This window comes from Schistosoma mansoni, assembly GCF_000237925.1.
Source record: "Schistosoma mansoni, WGS project CABG00000000 data, supercontig 0206, strain Puerto Rico, whole genome shotgun sequence".
NCBI lineage: Eukaryota > Metazoa > Platyhelminthes > Trematoda > Strigeidida > Schistosomatidae > Schistosoma > Schistosoma mansoni.
Genome location: NW_017386078.1, coordinates 191,595 through 211,572, shown reverse-complemented (window position 1 = coordinate 211,572; position 19,978 = coordinate 191,595). Strand labels below are relative to the sequence as shown.

The following is a 19,978-nucleotide window of genomic DNA, read 5'->3' as shown; positions in this document are numbered from 1 at the left end:
GCTCGTCAATTTAGTGCTGGAAGTTACTCTTCGTTTTTTCATTTCAAAGAAGTCAAACTGGATGCTGTAGTAGATTTTCACTCAGATCGTTGAATAGTACAATTGGGGCACGAAGTTATAATTTCAACCGCGTAAAAAGAGTTCAAAATTCAATGTGGGATAATAGGGGGCGTAATGTCTACGCATAATAAGGGAGTAAATAGATACTTGAGCTGAAATGTTTTCACATTAACAAGATGTTTTCGGGATACTTCTAACCACTCAATTTAAGCTGTCACAAATATACCAATTTTCCTTCTTCCAAATATTCAAAACAAGAATTTTCGACATGTGGATGATCATCCTTTTTCATTAATCTATAAGGGTGTAGTGTCTAGGATGTAAACGATCTGTGTCGAATTTTCGGGGGCCTACTCGAGTTAGACGGTAATAGTGTGACCAACAAGCTAACGTTGGTCACACCTCGTGGTTAGTACCTAACGTGGTTCACCCTTTTGTTGTATCCAGGTACTACGGCTACTTTGATGACCGTACAATACAAACGACGTTATTACAGAAATTTATTGGTAAGAGTAGGTACAAGGAACAGACTGCGACCACTGCTGCATGGGCCAGTCCATGACGTGCAATTAATCGATGTTCGTTGGTTGTCCTTGATCTTGACGAGTATCACTCAACTGTTCGAGATTCAGTGACACAACTGCCATATGAATTGACTTGGGCACAGAGAAATTTCACTGCCTTTTTGAAGGATCCTCGGACAACTTGCTGTCCAATTACTGGTTCAGTACTGCAAATAATTGCTCGATTTTCACTGGAAGTTTCACTTCAATCATCTAAGGCTGTCTACACATGTCTTCTATGGACGGGACACTGAAGCCCATTGCGAATTCCTAGAACAAAAAGCCAGAAGAAGTGAAATTTACACATGAGAATGAAATCCTAAGCGAAAATTTTCTTCCCATATTCAGCATCAAATCACTAAATGAACGAGAAAACGCCTGATATTGAACATTTAGCCACAAACATTCTTCTTATCCCAATTTTTCTATTTTACAATCAAGGGTAGTATCGGACAACTCATATAGGTATCGAAAAGTATAATCATCTCAACATTCGGATTGAGACAGTTTAAAGACCAGAGAACAGGCGCGCAAGTATAATAATGGCGCTTGTAGGGCCGAAGTGCTCGGTAGTCCTTCTTCTTCTCAGTGTATGGGGGATATTGATGCTTGTAAGTCCTGAAAAGTTGGTTAAGCTAAATAGTAAACATTAAGCATATCTAGATGCAAACTCTGGACTGAACCAGCGCCCCTTAAACGTTGACGAGTTGTAAATACTTTCGTCAAGCAAATTTAGGAGAATAATCTTTGATAATTAGCAGTACTTGAACTGATTTGCTGGCTAAAAATTCCCGAAATAGTGTAATTTAAAGCAAGTGAGACTAAGTGAGCACGGCTAAACGTATTTTGGTTGGGATTCGTAGTAAGAGTTCCATTAAGCACAAACGAATCATCAGTTTGTACAAATACCACATGTTCTCATTAAGATTCGTAAGCTAGCCACCGTTACTTACCTTCTGGGTAAAGTACGGGTTGCTGGAAGTGCGTGGTTGTAACTTTCAAATTTGATATAATCCTAAACAATCATTATGCAGTTACAAACTTATATATTTAATGCATTTAAATTGCATCCTAGGTTTGCAGAAGTTCTCGTTCTTTTTTGGACGTCATGCAACTTCCTCTGAAAAACTTGTCTGGTGAACCGACATGTAGAACTAGTTTTTGTTTGAGCCATCTCATTTCTTTTTCTATTGGATAGTTTCTTTAAATTAAACTCAATGTTTACTTCATAAGGTTTGTTTGACTATACATCATGCAATCCGGTGTCCTCCTTAGATTCCTTCACGTATAGAGATGAAGTAATTTAATGAGTAATTGGTGTTCTAGTTCGTCTGCTTATTATTCTCCCTTCAAACTTTATTAAACGCAACATTTTTATGTTACAAAATCAGCGAATTTTCGTGAAAATCAATGTATTCCAAATTAATGACAAGTTACACGGGCGTAAGCACCTAAATTCCAAACCATTTCTCAGAGACTGATAGATGTTTTTCAGAGTTCTGAGCTCAAGCTAGTTTTCATCATTACTTGCGACTTTATCTTGTCCCTTGTTTTAAGTGGATGTTCATTCGTGATGAATTGGCCGTAATTTATAACGGTTGACACAAATCGGTTATAATCACATACCTTGATGTTCTCCATTTTAAAACCTGTTAAATAAGATGGACTGAGTCAACTTTCAGTCAAATTCGTTTCTATATGAAAACAAGAAAAAGCTAGTGCTTTAGTTATCAGTCCTTTGATTTACGATAGTCCTACTGTCAGTCTAAAAGTTTAATTAAACTTTATAAATCTAGAAAACTTCCTAATATCTTTATTTATTTATTTAAACATATATATTGGTACAAAAGGGCACCAGATACATATGCGCCACACAAAATAATGAAGGTAGGAAGAGAAAGGATGAAAAGATAAGGCGGACTGAAATGTACAACCAGAAGACTCTTTCAGTTAAGAAAGTTAGAACCACTCTTTATGTAGAAAGTAAAAGAAGGTTACAGCAGGTTCGCCACTGGCTTCTATTCTGAGCCATATCTGATAACGTCTCTAGCCACTGTGTTGCACCATCTCTCGGATCCCAACCAGGGAGTCGTGAAGGACCAACAGAAGCTAGCCCTTTGCAGCTTTCTTTCATGCCACGACACCACGACAAATGACATGAAATGACGCACTACACTAACTACACTGCTCTCCTAATATCTATAGTTTATTGTTGTAAATGTTAGGCCTCAACGAACATTGAGCGTTTCATTCTTAAGTTTCGTGATATTTCAACAATCTATTGACTCATGATAAGTGTAACTTATTGAACTCCATGACCAAAAATCAAATTTTCATAGTACAGTACCTCGATTTATAGACTTATGAGTTCGTACAAAATTATATCGCGTAAGCGGGAGGTTTTCCTCTTTACAAACGACAAGGTTTTAGTTTTGTATTACTTCTCTCAGTTCATGACCCGGATTTCTTAAGTTCTTTGTTCTATTTATTTATTACTTATTTAAATATATATATTGGTACAAGAGGGCACCAGATAAATATGCGCCACACAAATCTCATTTGATTTGCGTGAAGGCTGTGATACTGCCCAGGTGCCCAAACTGAAGCAGGTGGTTTTCTTAAGGAGCCACACCCCGAGCCTTTGTCCTAAAGTTCCGATCCACAAGGCAGTGGAGCATCGTGAGGAGATGCAATCCCATGGTAGCCGGTGACCAACAACTGATTCATACGCCATTTGTTCTCCCAGGATACTGGAGCCCATGTGCACCATTGGTTTGGAGTCAGGGTTTTCCAACTCCCCTAGGTGAACTTCCCGTGTCAACCAACCCGGTTTAAGCGCCGGATATTCTCTTTTCGTCCTCTCAATTTCGTAAACAACACCCCCGCCACGAGAAGGCAGTGAGTAGAACTTCCCTGGCAGAGGCTATATACTCGCGGCCATGTGAGAGCATTTCGAGAGGAAGAGCGTACTCTCTCCAATCTCGGCCTTACCAGGGCATTTGGGGGGAAAACATTGTGATGGAGGTGGGGTTTGGTTAGTTTCCTGTGTGATCTTTATTGATCATCACCGCCCTTATCTCTCTATATTTTCTTTTTCTGAAGAATCCTCGTGACCAAGACCACTTTTACACTATCGTAGGCTTATAATCTAGTCACATTTGCAAATAATATAAGCATCCGCAATAGTTCTAATTTACTAGAACAGGATACTTAGTTGCACGTTATGTGTCTTCTAAACCATATCCCTTAATCCCTAGTATCTCAAATGGTCAATGCATGGTATTTTTCCGACATGGGCACACAAAATTCAAATGTAGCCATGCATCGCGCGTAGTATTTAGCACATAAGTCCCGTAAGATTCACCACGTGGTTTGGGATTTAGTGGCGCATTCGTTTGAGTACATCCACCTGATTATTTATAAGGAATTCTTATTCTAAGTAGAGAACGTGTTACAAAATTCCATCTAAAATTCGTATGTTCACGTATAAAACTGAGATTAAATTCACTTTTTACCTTTCTACAAACCGATTGTTTCTCCCTGTATCATATACTTATATGCAGTCTTTTTCTATATATTACTACCATTGAAATAACTGCTATGGATTTTGTGTTCATGAGGTATGGCAACTTGGGCCGATGCGTATGTGTTTGGTCCTGCATTGTAGATGACTGACTGACAAAAGAGCTTTCCATTCTAGAATTTGAGGTTACTGAAAGTATATTTCTAAAGTTTGCGTAAGCGGTCCTATTAATATAATGTAATTTGTAGTTACGACTTGTTATAAAGACGACTAGTATGAAACCAGTGGATATTAACAAACTTTTCAAAATATTGATACTCAAAATTTGTCAGAACTTGAGCACGATCAATAAAAAAGCTATGTCCATTGACTATTCGGATCTTGTTAAGGTCTTCAGTAAGTTACTTATGTTATACCTTTTCCTGGTAAATTAATATAGATGAACTCCGTAACCAATTAGATTTACATACTCAATTTTAACTACACTGTTAAAATTAGTGATATTGTCTGACTGTCCAGACCGAAATAGCTAAAACAACGTCAAAACCACTGTCCAATAGCTGAGTGTTTTAACCACTAAGATACCCTCTACTCTGCCATTGAACCATATAAATAAAGATTTCAGTAGGTAAGTGCTGAGTGTCCGTATTATGTAAGTAAACTTGCAATTCAGTAACCATGCCGAAACCACTAATCTTGTCGCAGTCATACATAGCCTGAACTGCAAGCTCTAATCAGACATATTATTGCTGGGACTTTGTAGAATAATGATTTCATTTTATCAATGGAATAGCTATACTTTGTGCTCCACTCTATAGATAGATGAGAAATTATACGTAGTAATCACTCAACGTTAACATTAAATTAAAAGGAGTGTGAATTAGACAAGCTTAAAAGCATAATTATCGGTACATTTTGTCACAAGCGTTGATTCATTTCTATCGCAAATCCACCGTTGTCACTTGTCCACAGGGAAGTTAAATTCAATGTCAAACTTCAGACAGAACTCTGTTATGTCACTAAAATTTTACTACCATTCCTTGTGACCAAGTTATAATACTTGCTTCCATAAACTGTGAAAAATGTTAACTTCCTAGCACTTTATTTCATAGTGGCGGAGGCCTCAAAAAAAGCATATTTATTTATTCTTGATTGATATTTTAGTATCTCAAGTTTATGCACTGCTAATATCATTCTTTTAGCGACGAATTTGTTTCTCCTGCAGTTTTAGATATAACCGTTATTCTGCCTTATGTTTTAATGCTTTGGAATAATTTATGATCGACTACTAGTATCAGGACTTCTCCTGCTAGATAGACTTCCTATTAATCAATAGTTCTAACTCTATCTTGTCTAATTGTTTTGTTTACAGCTTCTTATGGGTGTTTTTGCACGCGTAAACGCAGTCGCATTCTCCGAAGACATACCACTAAATGAAACAGCTTGGGCTGCTAGTGGCTATGCTCCTTTACATGTAGAGGAAGCTTATGTAATGGTGTCGAATAACTGTTTTATAGCTGCTGGGATCTACGTCGTTCTGCTAATTTTTTCAGGTGTTCAATACTATTTCAATAAACGAGCTAACTATTTAGCGCATTGAAGCTGACTATTCCATTCACATATGCATAATATTTACCATTTTTTTGTAAAATTCTTTCTAAATTAGAGTCACTGGTCTATGAAGCTTAGCCGATAAGTGGAGCCCTTAACATGTAATTCTTAACCAATAAACTATTTGTTAAATTGTACTAATTATGTAGATTGCTATCGTACTCGTTGTGTGAAAGATTACTTACGATAACATCTTGTGTTTTGCTTTATATCTGTTTACGGAAGATAATTGTGTATCAAAAAACAAGTTCACTAATAGTACATAAATAAGGAGAGAGAGACAAGCATAGAATTACAATATTATTTTAATATTTAAATCACGGTTATTAACACATCTACATTTGGAGTACAGGCACAAAACAAAAACAAGATAGAAATAAAAGTAAAATGTTAATTCCATATTCAAGATATCACACAACAATAGTTAAATACATTATGGATTTTTGTGGGCAAATAAAATAGTAAAAGGTGAAAGCAACCGAAGTATAAGAGTACCCCGAGTTCCTGATCCACTCATTAGTGTATTTATGTAATATTTGTTTACCCATAAATAAATTAGTTGAGTTAGACTCAAATCACAAAATCAAGAGATGGCGCTCTTCGTCCGTCAATAGCAATTATCATTATTGTCTTTACTCTCAATGTTCAATTAATACACAATAGTCGAGTGAATAGAAATCATATCAGTAGTTTGAAATCATAACACTTTAAATCATTATCAATAGATAGTAAAGTTATTTAAGCAAGACAACAAATGTATAGATAATAAAAAAGCTTTGCCAAATTTATGATTTTTGTTCACGATATAAATAATCTGAAATCATTAAACGGGACAAAGAATTAAAAGCTGTAAAAAGTAGGCTCATGTATACATATTTATAGGTGTATATATATATATATATAATAGGTAAATTGTAGGAATGATTAAGAGGATCTTCCAGTTTGTATGTTCTGCATCATCAAAACATGAGACACGAACATCGAGTACATCTTTATCCTGGTGTACAGAGAGATGAGGTCGCTGCATATCATTAAAGGGTGAATGTATAAGGTGGTAAAAAGAAAAGTGTAAGTTAGTAGCTACAACCCTCATTCTGTCTGTAAGCAGAAGAATTTAGAAAAATGTACAAATTTCGTCTTTGTGTAGATTACTGATAAGATCTCAAGAAGAAGATAAACGCTAAATCCTCCCTTTTTATGCTAGCACAAATAATCGCTAGTGCATCATTTCGTTAAGCATGATAATTATCTATTCCTAGGTCATGTAAAACTACTTCAATATTTGTTTTCAGCATAGAACTTAATAAGCAGTAATCTTTTGAACGGAATGGCGCTGAAAGCGAAAAGGCGCTTTATCTTCTCAGTCCTTTCGAATTTGATGCGGTTTGATAAGAAAGACGTTATAGGAGGGAAATTATTTCATCTATGATTAGATATTATGTATCCTAACTCTGATTCCTAGGCTGAGTCATTAGTCTCGTCGTCCACAAATGATTTACTGTTTGCTGGTTCTGTGTTTTGATTGTTTAGCTCGATGCTCGTGGCTGTAATCTCACAAGAAGCTGATCTACTTTGCGGAGACGTCTGGTCAGGGCGAAGTAACAACGAAGAGGGAAGATTATCAATTTTCTCCGTCATATTATTTGGGAGAGAATCCCCCATAAAATTAGTCACACTATCTTCCAAACCAGACCTCGAAGCTTGTTTGTTAGGAAGTTTGACGTGATTTAAACCGGGCTTGTAATCCAGAGAATTATCCGGCAAGCATGAATTCATTACTAATTGACTTTGAGTGAATAGGTCATTTGATTCTAGTAAGTATGGAAGGATCTGAGCAATCGATACAGAACCAAGCAGATCTGGCAGTAAAAAAAAATTTGACAGTTTATTTTATAGTTACATAAACCAAAGCATACTTTAAAATGCTAGTCAGTATAAAGTACTTTTCAAAAAACAAAAAGTTCTACATACAAGTTCGATCATATCCACAAAGCGTGGAGTCACAAACCAGTTGGGCATCTTTTACTTTAAGTATGAAGCGATAGACCTATATATTTCACTACACAATGTGAGTGAAAATATAGGACTTAGCAGAAGTCAATTTAAATGAACTAATTTTGAAAGCTGCTAATAATTTCTAAGTTATTTAACGAGTTATAGCGCACCTCAATTTATAATAAGGGACCTACTGTATATAAGTCATGTTATTCTTAAACAGCACTGAGTGAATTATTATCTCGTCTAAATTCCTTCCATCTGTTGATAGATGTAAATTACAAACAACTACATGAAAACTGAGCATCACTATAGGAAAATAAGCATTGATCTAATAGAATACAAGCACAACTGGATAGCGACAAAATACATTTTCAAATCTAAATGCCACCACAAGGACATACGATGTATTCCGATGACCAATGTAAAATGATAAGTGGGTGGAATAAATAATTTATTAGGTTATCAATCCAGCAAAAAAATTCTAGCGATTAGTGCAAATGAAAGTAATCAAATCACTAGTCGAATTCGATCAAGACCTGTAATTGATCTGTCGTCATTTAATGATGTTAACACTAAACAGAAGCATATATGAGCTGCTTAGTTACTGCCACGTGTCCACAATAACAATTAAGGTTTCCGGTCAGCTTACGGCAAATTTCGTTTACGAACTATTGAAGATTCTTCAAATACTACGACTCAAGGTATGGGAACTAGAATGGGTTGGATGTCTGAGCACATCAACACTTCAACGTTTGTAGTAAACACGCTAATAGGCAAAATAGGACTTTCAGGATAACTTTATATTCCGTACAGTAGTGAAATTCGAAGATGAACAGCTCTGTCTTTATAGTAACAAGCAATGGTCTTTGGGCACTTGATAAAGTAAACTAAGGGCGATGATAATCAGGCAACAGTAAATGTTATAGCGGAAAAATAAACTAGAAAGATGTTATCAGGGCTACTCTTTAAAAAAAACTAACACGTAATAACAAAAAACTAGTTAAGCAGATCTCTACCCAAGAGTTACTTTGGTAATAATGTGGAGACTGTCATTGGTTAATAAACTACTAGTCAGGAGAGATTATTTTTAAAGAAAAATATATTCTTAGTCTTGTGGATTTTTAAGAAGAAAAAGAATTGAACTCACTTGAAAAAAATGCTTCTTCTAAATCTTTCGGATCTAAGTAGCGCAGTGTAGATAATAATTGTGTCAATATAAGAACTCTTTTAATAATAGGTTTTGTTCTTTTCGATGAAAGAGAACCAGTAGTTGTAGACGATGCTGCACGTGTAGACAAGAATTCAGAAAACTCGCTTAGTACACGTGATTCCATTTCAGTAATTTGTTTAGCTAAACTGGCATCTCTTGCATTAATGCATAAACGACCTTGAAGAATTAATAGTAAAATGAGAATGTATTAAAAGTTAAAGTTATACAATTTTTATAATTAACAAATTCATTATACATTCCTATTGTTGAATAAGATTAGTGCAAAATGATCATGAACAAGTAAGTAAATATATATCCAATAAACTAATGCGTATGAAAGTAGAATAAAATCTAATCCTACACTGATCAAAACTTTTACAAACTAAGGTTATAATCAAGAAAGTCTATAAATGATATTGATAATCAATGGATATATATGAACTTAAAAAAAAACTAATTAGTGTAGTCTTATATCAATATATGAATCAATAATTAATCAGTAGTTAGTCCTCAACATTCAGCTCAATGGGAACTAATGTAGGATTTCATGTAAAAAAAAAAGTTTCCTTTGAATTATTACTGAAGAAACAATACACTATTCTGCTTACGGTTTAACAACAGATATCATTTTAAATGAATATGACGTAATATATAACTAGCTCAACTCTATTTAATGGTAATAAAATATGTTGAAAATCAATGTAACATATTAAAATAAATATCATTTTACCTACCGGAGCTAAGTATAACCATGCATCTAAGATAAGTATATTCATGTGTGTCAACTTCAGCTCCTGAGAATTGTTTCATCAACTGTTCCACTAGTTCTATCACAGCCGAAGATGATGAACAATTTGTCTTTAAGTATGACGTATCCATTGGTTCTTTCATAGGTGAAATATGTGAAGATGATGATGAATCAAAACTATTGGATTTAAATGAACTAGTTGGTGTAATACTGCAATGAGAATTTGTTTGTTGTTCTCCTGAGATTTGTTTAACTGTCAATTGTAAAGTAGATTATTTAAGAATAATGTAAGTAAATAAAATGGACAGTTAAATTTTTGTAAAATCAGAAGTGTATGACAATATGTAAGTATAATCAATACCATAAACGAAATAGAACCAATAAAAGAAAACTCAAAATATTCATTAATTTGATCTAAGTACAATTTTGATGTTCAGAGTAGTAGCAAAACATTTCCCCATAAAACAATAAAGTTGAAGCACATTAGGAAGAGAATAATTTCTGAAGTATCAATAAAGATTTATATCAAATAGTTTGAAATTACAACATGATCTAATCAATTCAAATCTTTACTAATTAGTGGGTTAAATGATGAAAAATTTCTAGAGAGAATTCAATAAATCATCTAAACTTCGTGTGTGTTAACCTGTATAACGCTCCAGAACGTCTCAGAAGTAATAACCTTTAATTTCACACTGAATTATCAGTAATTTATAATAGTTGCTAGTTAGATTTGTAGAAATTCCTTTAGAATTTAAGACTATTAGCAACAATACAAACATAGACACAGCTGTAAAAAGATAAGCTTGGAGTATTCTTTTTTTATTTATTTAAAACATAAGAGAATATACAAAATATGCTCTATACAACTTCATTGATAATAGTGTGAAGAAAAACAGAAAAGGTAGTAAAATAAATAAATGCATTAAGATAGTATTTGATTAGAGATACGATTCGGTTAGAAATACAGCAAGCTCGGAAGGGCTAGGTTTTCGAAACATAGTAGGCTGTTCTCACCAACGCGTGAGCCCGACCTTCTACAACCACACTAAGATCATGAAATTCCCAGATTTGCATAAGTTATTCCGGCTTTCACTATACGTAAATTGATCTCATACCTGCTATGCAACATCCAGCACTAACACAACTGCTCAGATACACCAGTTTTTTAACTATTTTCAACCGCTTATTATAAAGACGAAGTGTAGAAACAGGCTTTTCTGTCTTCCAGAAGCACTTGACATTAAGAAAGTGCAAAGTACATGCTTCAAATAAGGGTATTAATTCCCAATTGAATATTTGGTATATCATCACCCAGTAAAACAGCGTTATACGTTGACTCAGTCGAAATCTTTCCTTATGTAGCAGATTCACCCCATCATCGCATACTTCCTTCAGAGCTGCCTCCAGAATATGGTTAATGACAAAATTAAAGAAAAATGATGGAATTATACAACCTTAAAAAACTCAACTGTTTGATTGGAACAATAGAGAAAGGTAGTCGTATGGTCTGAATCAGCCTGACGTTTGTGTACAGAGCCTCCAAAATGCTAATAAACTTCACAATTACACCTTACTTCAACGGACAATCCTGTCCAACAAATCAAAACGACCCTGATATCAAGAAACATAACGCTCGCTGATTTGTCATAAGTGTGGAGGTGTTATAACAATTGGCGAGGGCAAAAACGTGATCACTGTATCCTCAACCGAAACGAAAACCAACCTGTTCCTCCCACGCAAATATTTAAAATTTTTTAGAACATTTGCAGATGACAACGTAAGTCAAAATTTGGAAGCAACGAAAGCACTGTTGCATAAATTAGGTAGATCCGTACTAAAAATGAGAATGACGATCGCTTCATTGCAAAATGATGGAAACCCCGTTCTCCTACTCCTTTCATACAATCGATCCTGTCCGTTGACTAGCCGTTTACCGAACTAATTGGAAAGTGCCAGCGAAAGGTCGCCTGGTAACTTATGATGTGGTTTATACAGCTATGTATTCCGCTAATTACTACTTCAAGTAACTATACAAAATAAAACCCTAGAAGTCATATAAATCATTTTTACGTAGGTAAATTAGTTTATACATATACGACAAATTATTCCACATACGAGAACATTTTCAAGTATTCACCAGAAATTCTTATTATTTATTAACTGTTCAAAGAAGTATAAGTCCACTCCAGTTTAAGCATTCAATGTTTACTACTTTGAAATAAGGAAGTAGTAACAAGTATCAATATGTTTCTGTCAATATAAAAACCAGTCATTGTCGTAATGATGATAAGGCTGTCACACAAATATCAAATAAATGTTTTATTTTATAAAAACTGACTACTACCAATCTTTATAGTAGCTTCGCGAAAATTGCAAACATTATTGGCTCACCTCTTGTAGAATTGATGTCGTTCTGTGCACATAAGCTATTTGTTGATTGCGAGTCGTTTGATTCTTGATTTGACCTATGATTCTGAGAACGATTAATTTGGTCAGCTGCTTGACATAATCCAAGCACAAAAAGGTCAGACCAGGAAATAGCCACTAAATCACGTTGAACTCCAATTCTAAAAGGAAAACAAAACTCGATCATTTATTGAAAACATTAATAAAATCATTATTATACTGTGTTGTGTGATTGGAATTGACATCAATGTTTTCAAAAGTCATATTTAAAGGTGAATGTAACACTTAAATAAAAATTAACTGAGAAAATTTCAATGATCTGAAAGTGTCAACAAGTTAAAGCATAAGAGCTGATCATCACCATCATATTATTGATCAATGTAAAAAAAAACTACTTACGACAAGGAACAGTGTTCCCGAGTTTTATGGAACTGATTGAAACACTAGCCAGTCAGAAATCAAAATTTTTTTCATATAGTAAGATATCAAATCAGTTAATGATTTATGTTATATCCTAGCGAAGATATAAGTATGAGTAATTTCCTAGACATATTAATGAACTATTATTCTATATATATTCTTATTGTTTAACTATTGAGTAACTAGATTGTGTATATTTATATTTATCTTATTACAAGCTTCATTTTGACCTATGAATTCTTACTGTACGATTTACTGTTCCCAAATTATGTTCAGTTTACTGATTACTGTATCCCATGTTTACAGCTACATTTGGCTTGATCTTGTACAAATATTATTTTATATTTTATGGTGTGATGCAGTCTGTCTGTCTGGTATATAAACCGAGTATGCTTGAAATCAATGATTCGTATAGCAGAGGCTGCAATTGGTGTACTGGACTCAATTGGAAGGGCTAGGCGGATAAAGGACCAATAAGGACGCTAGACTGCTCATATCAGTTGAACGTCACTGATTTGGTACAGTATTAAGATCTGAAGAGTCGTATTTCGATTGGCGGATAATTCCCATGATAAAAAGCCGGACATAAAATCGATAACGAATTAGCATACGTCCTATTTTTTGTTTATAAAGTCATAACAGTTTAGATAATACAATGTGGACAAATGTCAACTTTTTTATCCCCTAATATCTGGTAAGTAGTTAGTTGAAAATAGATTTTGTGTTCATATGTAATTAAGAATGAATATATTTACTGATTTTACCAGTACCTAGAAACTATAAAACCATTAACAAATGTGACATTCTTACATTTAATTGTCACATCACAATTCAGTATATTTTAATTTAATCATGGTAATTAAATATGTTGAAATCTTTAAGTGTTTATACTATTAACTATTAAAATCGATTCATGCTTAATACAACCCTCTTATACCATTAAAAATATAAAGGAAAAGGGGGTTTTCTGTGGAAATTTTAAGTAATTTTTTACATATAGTTGAAATCATGAGTCAATTGAAGCTAGACCACCGTGGAAAACCTGAAAGCACTGGACGGCCGGCTCAGTGGTCTGTCAGTCAAGTGCTCTGGCGCCAGACCGGTAGGTCCTGAGTGGGTGCGCACTGCTTAGGTGCCCCACAATAGGACGAAACGGTCGTCCAGTGCTTCCAGGTTTTTCACGGTGGTCTAGCTTCAATCGACTCATGATTTCAACCATATATAAAGGAAAAGATAAATCCTTTTTATTGTACCAATAAATTTACAATAATGACACCAAATTTCACTGTCAGTGAAAACAAAACCAAAAAAAGAAAAAAAAGGATGAGATTGGTTATGAACAAATTTGATAGTAATTTGAAAAATTATAATTTTTACATTGATTTGAATAAATTTTGTATTTTAAATAAGTTCAGAAAAGAATGTAAGATCAGCTGGATTCATTTTAATATATCACACGTATAAAGTTAAAAATGACCCTGACATTACAATATAACACTTACACACACACACACATACATACATACGATTAGTTCTAAATAGTTGAATTATTATTCCATGTGCACATAATTGATAACACTCAGATTATAGTGATTAAAACTAATATATATATATATATATATATATATTATACTTTTAACAGATTAGTTACCAATATTACTTGTGATCTATCCATTATACTCATATATACATACATAAACACAAGTAGAAACTTGATTTTTAAAAAAAGCAAAACTAGAAACAAGGAGTTTTTTTCTCTTTTACATCAACTATATAAAGTAGTTTAACCCAATTTGAAGATTTAATAAACGTCAGAAAAAGAAATTTATAAATGTAGGCATGATTCAATGATGAGAGAAAAAAAATGCATGATTCACTTTTCTTCTGTTTTCAGTTTAATGAATAAAGTAGTGTTAAAAAAATACAAAAAAATAATACAAAGATATTTTTTATAAACCTACACAATATATTACTCTAGGTCATAATGATGAATTTATTATTATTAAATAATAGAATAATGGTGAATCGAATCTCAACTGATTTGTACCCTTTTTAAGATGACGTGAGACTAGTATAAAGGCACAGTTTTCAAATTAATACTTAAACACGTTTATTATATATCCAATATTCACTTCACGTATTGTATTATCCTAAAGATGGTATCATAGAAACCTTTTTATAGTGTAAGTTTAACATTTAAGAAAGGTTTTGTGTGTGTGTGTGTGGATGAATCCGAGAGTAGAATGAAACTGTTGTTCAGTAACTTCCTGATGTTAACAATTATCCAACAGATACTACCTCGTAATAACATAGACCGAGAAAAATTAGTACTCGTCAGAAACAAAAAAATTGTTTGAATTTGTAAAACTTAATCTTACAACAATAATACACATATAATAAGGTATTTTAATTGAATTCTTTATGGATAGAATTCTATACCACGTTAGTTCCGAACTGCCTAAACACAAAGTAGATTAATGATCATGTTTCTTCTTAAAGAAAAAATAGTTTAGTTTGAATAAGTTTTACATTACGAAATGAAAATATATATATTAATTTCAATCATTTTATTTTTAATATCAGAAGAGGTTTTGTGGATATTATAGTAATTTCAATAGTTGAGATCATGAGTTAATTGAAGCTAGATGACCATTAAAAACCTGGAAGCACGGGATGGTCGTCTCGTCCTATTGTGGAACTCCTCAGCAGTATGTATCCACGATCCCGCTTCGCGAGACTCGAATGTGTAGCTCAATTTCGTGGATCGGTTGAAGTTAGACATTAACACCGTTGGATGCTGGCTCAGTGGTCTAGAGGTTAAGCGCTCGTGCACAAAACTGATAGGTCCTGGGTTGAAATCTCGTGAGGCGGGATCGTGGGTGCGCACTGCTGAGGAGTCCAACAATAGGACGACACGGCCGTCTAGTGCTTCCAGGTTTCCCATGGTGGTCTAGCTTCAATTGACTCATGAACTCAACTATTTTATTTTTAACAAATTCTTATGGTTTATAAATAATTCTTACAGTATAAAATACATTTGCACATTTCAATCTCCAAAAACTGATATAAATTAATTCACAACTAATTTGATAAATATTATATAATAGAATTATACTCTCTGGAAATGATTCTAAATATTGAGATTGTAGAAATCAGTAACTATGTATTGTACAATCCTCCGAAAATTTAGTATTCATAAAACAAACAATAATGAAAATAAGTACTGATATATATATAATTTCGCTTACGGTAGACGTTTCAAACCATCGAAACGACGTAACCAATCCACAGTAAGAAATAGAACCCGTGAAGCTAATTCACTTGATATACTGAGAGATCGATTATTATTATTATCCTGATACGCTTTGAAAACGTGCGCATTTAAATCGAACATTGAATTCAATAAAACTGGTCCAACTAAAGGACTATTAGGTCTAGAATCATCTGGAGATTTCGTACATTCAGAAATACATTCCGTTATACGGCTTTCATCATCATCTTCACATGTTTCTCGTGTATCACCCAATCCAATAGAATTATTTGTGTCAGGTTGTAATGAATTATTACTTTGTGTTCGTCGACGGATTGATCTGGCATTATTATTAACATCGGAAGGAAACGAGTAATGCATTTTGCGTTTACGACTTCTTGACCAATTTGTTTCTTCTTTCTTCGGAGATGGGTTTAGTAATTCATTTTCTGGTCGTAATGCTGTTACATCGGGTGATGAAGTAAGCTCAAACTTTTTCGGTAGTAAATGACCGTTCGCATCTAAATAGAACAAAAATATATTCAAAAGAAAGTAAAAAGACAAGTGACGATCTACGTATATGATATGTATATAATAATATGTTCAGTTTTAATGAAATAAATCACATTATTATCATGAATATTGAATTATAACATACATTTACACTAAGAATCATAACGGTGGATAAAGTTTGTACATCATATGGGTGTTCTAAGCAATGTGACATTTCACTATCTGGATAATTGAGAACCAGTCTCATTGTCCTTCTAGAAATCTATGCCTACTTCAAGCGGAAGGTCCTAATGATTTCTGAAACGAAAACGAAAGTCTTACCATTCAACTATCCAGATTAAAAGATGTAACACCAACAGAGTAAAAAACAACAGAGCATCTTGATTATTTCTTAATGGAAAAAAGTTTATCATTATTAATATTTGTAATACTGAATCGATCACCTCAAGTATACGTGAAATATTACATCCAATTTAGAAGAAACAAGTCATTTGCAACTTGAAATATCAGGTTTCATAGGTTATCTATAAAACTTTATAGACAGATTATCATGAAAATGAATTTCACACTAATTATTAAATCACGACTATTTTGAATAATGAATCTTTTGAAAGTTAAATCCTATTGACTTTATCTAGACCAGCTAACAGGCGGTCAATAGCAATCTGAATAGCTATGTTATTGTCTCAGACTGTAGAGTTGAGTAACGAGGACTCGACTGTCACAGGAAGCATCGGTTCCATCAAAATTACATGTAGACCTTGCTGACGAGTATTAAGCGACACCTAGGTTCAAGGTTGCTTGTTGACTAACTCCGACCACCTAACAGACTAATTTCATTTCACAAAGTTTATGTCTATATTTCACATTTCAAAAAGCTTCACATCACGACAAGAATATTAGTTAAAACCAATGTTTTATCCTATTTTCAACTTGAATAATAAGAGTAAGTGTTATGGTTAATCGTAAAATTAGGTTGGTATCATTATTCTGTTATCTAAGAAAAACGTTGTATTCACCACATGAGAAAAAATCTAACAATGAAGAAAAAAAAGTATGAGATTACAATTAATCTCGTCATTTCACTATATAATAATCCTATTTAACATTGAATTTAGTTAATGATCATCAAACTAGAATGTGGCATGAGTGTTCATTGGTGCCGGTTATCATAAATCCAATACATTACATGATAAGTAAAGGAGATAAAATTACTTTCAATTATCTGAGGTATTTGAAATAAATTTGACTCAACATTTATATTAATCATGGTGTCTCAGTAACAAGTTTCTAACTATATATATATATATGGTGTATGATACTTATGTTTGCAGGTATAAGTAGTATGTAACACCAGTCGGAAGTGGAATGTCTGAGAGTAGAAGGTTTAGAAGAGAGGAGGAAACTGAAAACAATCAATATAACAACAGGAATGAAGGGACAATGAAGCTTGTAAGAGACAATTCAAAGATACGTAGTGATGTATATGAGGTATGATTTTCATATTTTACTAAACCACTGTGTGATTGTGCATTAAACAATAAGTTTTCCCCAAACAAAACCAAAAACTGCAAAATGGTTTCACTTTCATAATCTTATTGTTACATGATGAACTCTAGAAATAAAAAAACAGATGTCCAATGAACTTGTTTCATTCTTCTATGCCTTTTTCACCTTATTAATGATTTGAAATGTACAAAAATCACTAGAATGATAAAGATAATTATAATTTAGATTGTTTAGGCCATTCTTGTCATGTTTATCAATGGAATTTACGATTTTAGATTCTGTCAGTTTATGGAGTGTAAAATGAATATACCTTGGACGTCAGTGCATATTAAAAGCGAATAAATTAAAACACTAATTACTTGAAGTAATATCGTGTTATTCACAAGATCATTTACTATGCAGCTTTATAACTATGATATTAATTATCATATTATTTATCATCAGAGTATTTATCCTCCGATTGGCACTTTATCAAACTAAAGTAATCAAAGTCGAGTCATATTTTCAGTTTTTAAATGGTAATGTTCAATGAACCAAAGTTATTCTTAAATGATGGATATGAAATGGGATGTAACGCATACTCAGTAGTCCAAAACTATACTCATTATTAAATATACTAAAAAAAAAAATCTGTCTCAACCTATCAATCGCATATTTCCTAATCAAACTATATTTGATATAGCTATTTGAGGTAACCTTGATTAGGCGATCGAAGTTTTAAAAAACGACATTATTATCACTGGGACACAACACATATTGACAAATAGAATAGACAATAATTACAATCAACAACAGTTCAAACATGATAATTTACGTACAATCATAAATCAACAAACGCCCAGTTGAATAAAGTATGATTGAGAAGTGAATTTGAAAGTATCAAATACTAACAGACACAGGAATACATTGGAAAAGAAACTAAGGGCGGATAAAGAAAGACGTAGCACGAGATTGGAAATTCTTTCCAATTTAAGCTGAGCAGTTTCAGTAGATCTAAACTTCCAGATCTGAATTTGCCAGAAAACCGTGAGCCATGATTGGAGATGTTAAGTGATATAATTCAGAATCGGTTACAATGGTGTAGTTTCATTTGTCATATCATCTCTTACCATTCTTTCATCCATTTCATATGCTGCATTCAGTAAAAATCATATTTTTTCATGTTTAGAATTCCATTATAATACACATTATTATTCTTTCTTTGTTTTAATTTTCAAATTTTAGTCGATTGATGTCCTGATATAAAGTGTGGCTGCTTTAGCTGACGGATACATATTCCTACCTCGAACCACACTATGATAGTAAATTTTAAATAGATACTCTCGATTATTAAGTGGAGATTTATACTAGAATTAATCAATTAAACAGATACCCTGGGGCTATTTTTGCACTTTTATCTCTAATATATATATAATTGTCAGGTGAATATACATACAAAAAAAGGATTTTTGAAGTTTTCCTAAGTTTTAATGTCAGGAATCTAGATTAAAACTACTGTAACCATCTTAAATCATATGATTCAATGACATTCAATTAATAAAATAATAGTAATAATAATAATAATGTGAGCCAATCTATATGTTCTGCGTTAGATTTATTTTTAGTCTGACAATAAAAAACAAAAATCTAATATGTTCTCAGTAATAATGTGTAGTAAAAAAAAGGATGAAGTTTAACAGAATGATGTAAAGTGACAGATATACATCAACACACAGGCTGTAATATATGCATCAATCGAACGTTAAATACATTAGTTATTGATGTTATTACTATTAGTATGAAGTGATAAGAATACAAACAGCTAATGATCAATCTAATCTGAAATTGTCCCAACATATGAATCTTCAACATTCATCGCATTACTAATAGTAATAAAACATGGAATTTTCCATCACTCAATAATAACCAACAAGATATAATAATAATGGTAATGATAATAATAATAATAATAATAATAATAATAGAGGTCACTAATATAGTGAAATTATTATTATATTCTGCTGGATGTACCTGCATCTCAGAGTTGATGTTCACTCTGGGACTCGAACCCAGTACCCTCGCTTCGAACGCCATCGCGTTATCCACTCGGCCACTGAGTCCTGATAGCCACTTGCTTGTGCGATGGGGTGAAGTTTAAATTCACTTCGTATTACTTGTTTGGATC

The 19,978-nt window shown here is 33.1% G+C and overlaps 2 protein-coding genes across 2 annotated transcripts in view; one reads left to right on the top strand and one right to left on the bottom strand.

Annotated features, from left to right (window-relative positions):
• The first annotated feature begins 1,143 nt into the window (after nt 1-1,143).
• On the top strand, nt 1,144-5,949 carry Smp_105100 (ribonuclease, putative). The gene is made up of 2 exons (XM_018793098.1): nt 1,144-1,234; nt 5,519-5,949. The coding sequence occupies exons 1-2, from the start codon at nt 1,166-1,168 to the stop codon at nt 5,744-5,746; spliced, it is 297 nt and encodes a 98-aa protein (XP_018647179.1). The 5' UTR covers nt 1,144-1,165; the 3' UTR covers nt 5,747-5,949.
• Nucleotides 5,950-6,758: 809 nt separating this feature from the next.
• Smp_105090 (nuclear hormone receptor,putative) overlaps nt 6,759-19,978 on the bottom strand; it is a gene marked incomplete at its 5' end in the record, with an annotated part of 51,628 nt that continues 38,408 nt past the window's right edge. The window contains 5 exons of the mRNA XM_018793087.1: nt 6,759-7,616; nt 8,903-9,142; nt 9,700-9,966; nt 12,108-12,283; nt 15,791-16,313. Of these exons, the coding sequence (XP_018647178.1) occupies nt 7,216-7,616; nt 8,903-9,142; nt 9,700-9,966; nt 12,108-12,283; nt 15,791-16,313 (1,607 nt within the window). The 3' untranslated portion in view covers nt 6,759-7,215. The remainder of the gene's footprint in view (nt 7,617-8,902; nt 9,143-9,699; nt 9,967-12,107; nt 12,284-15,790; nt 16,314-19,978) is intronic.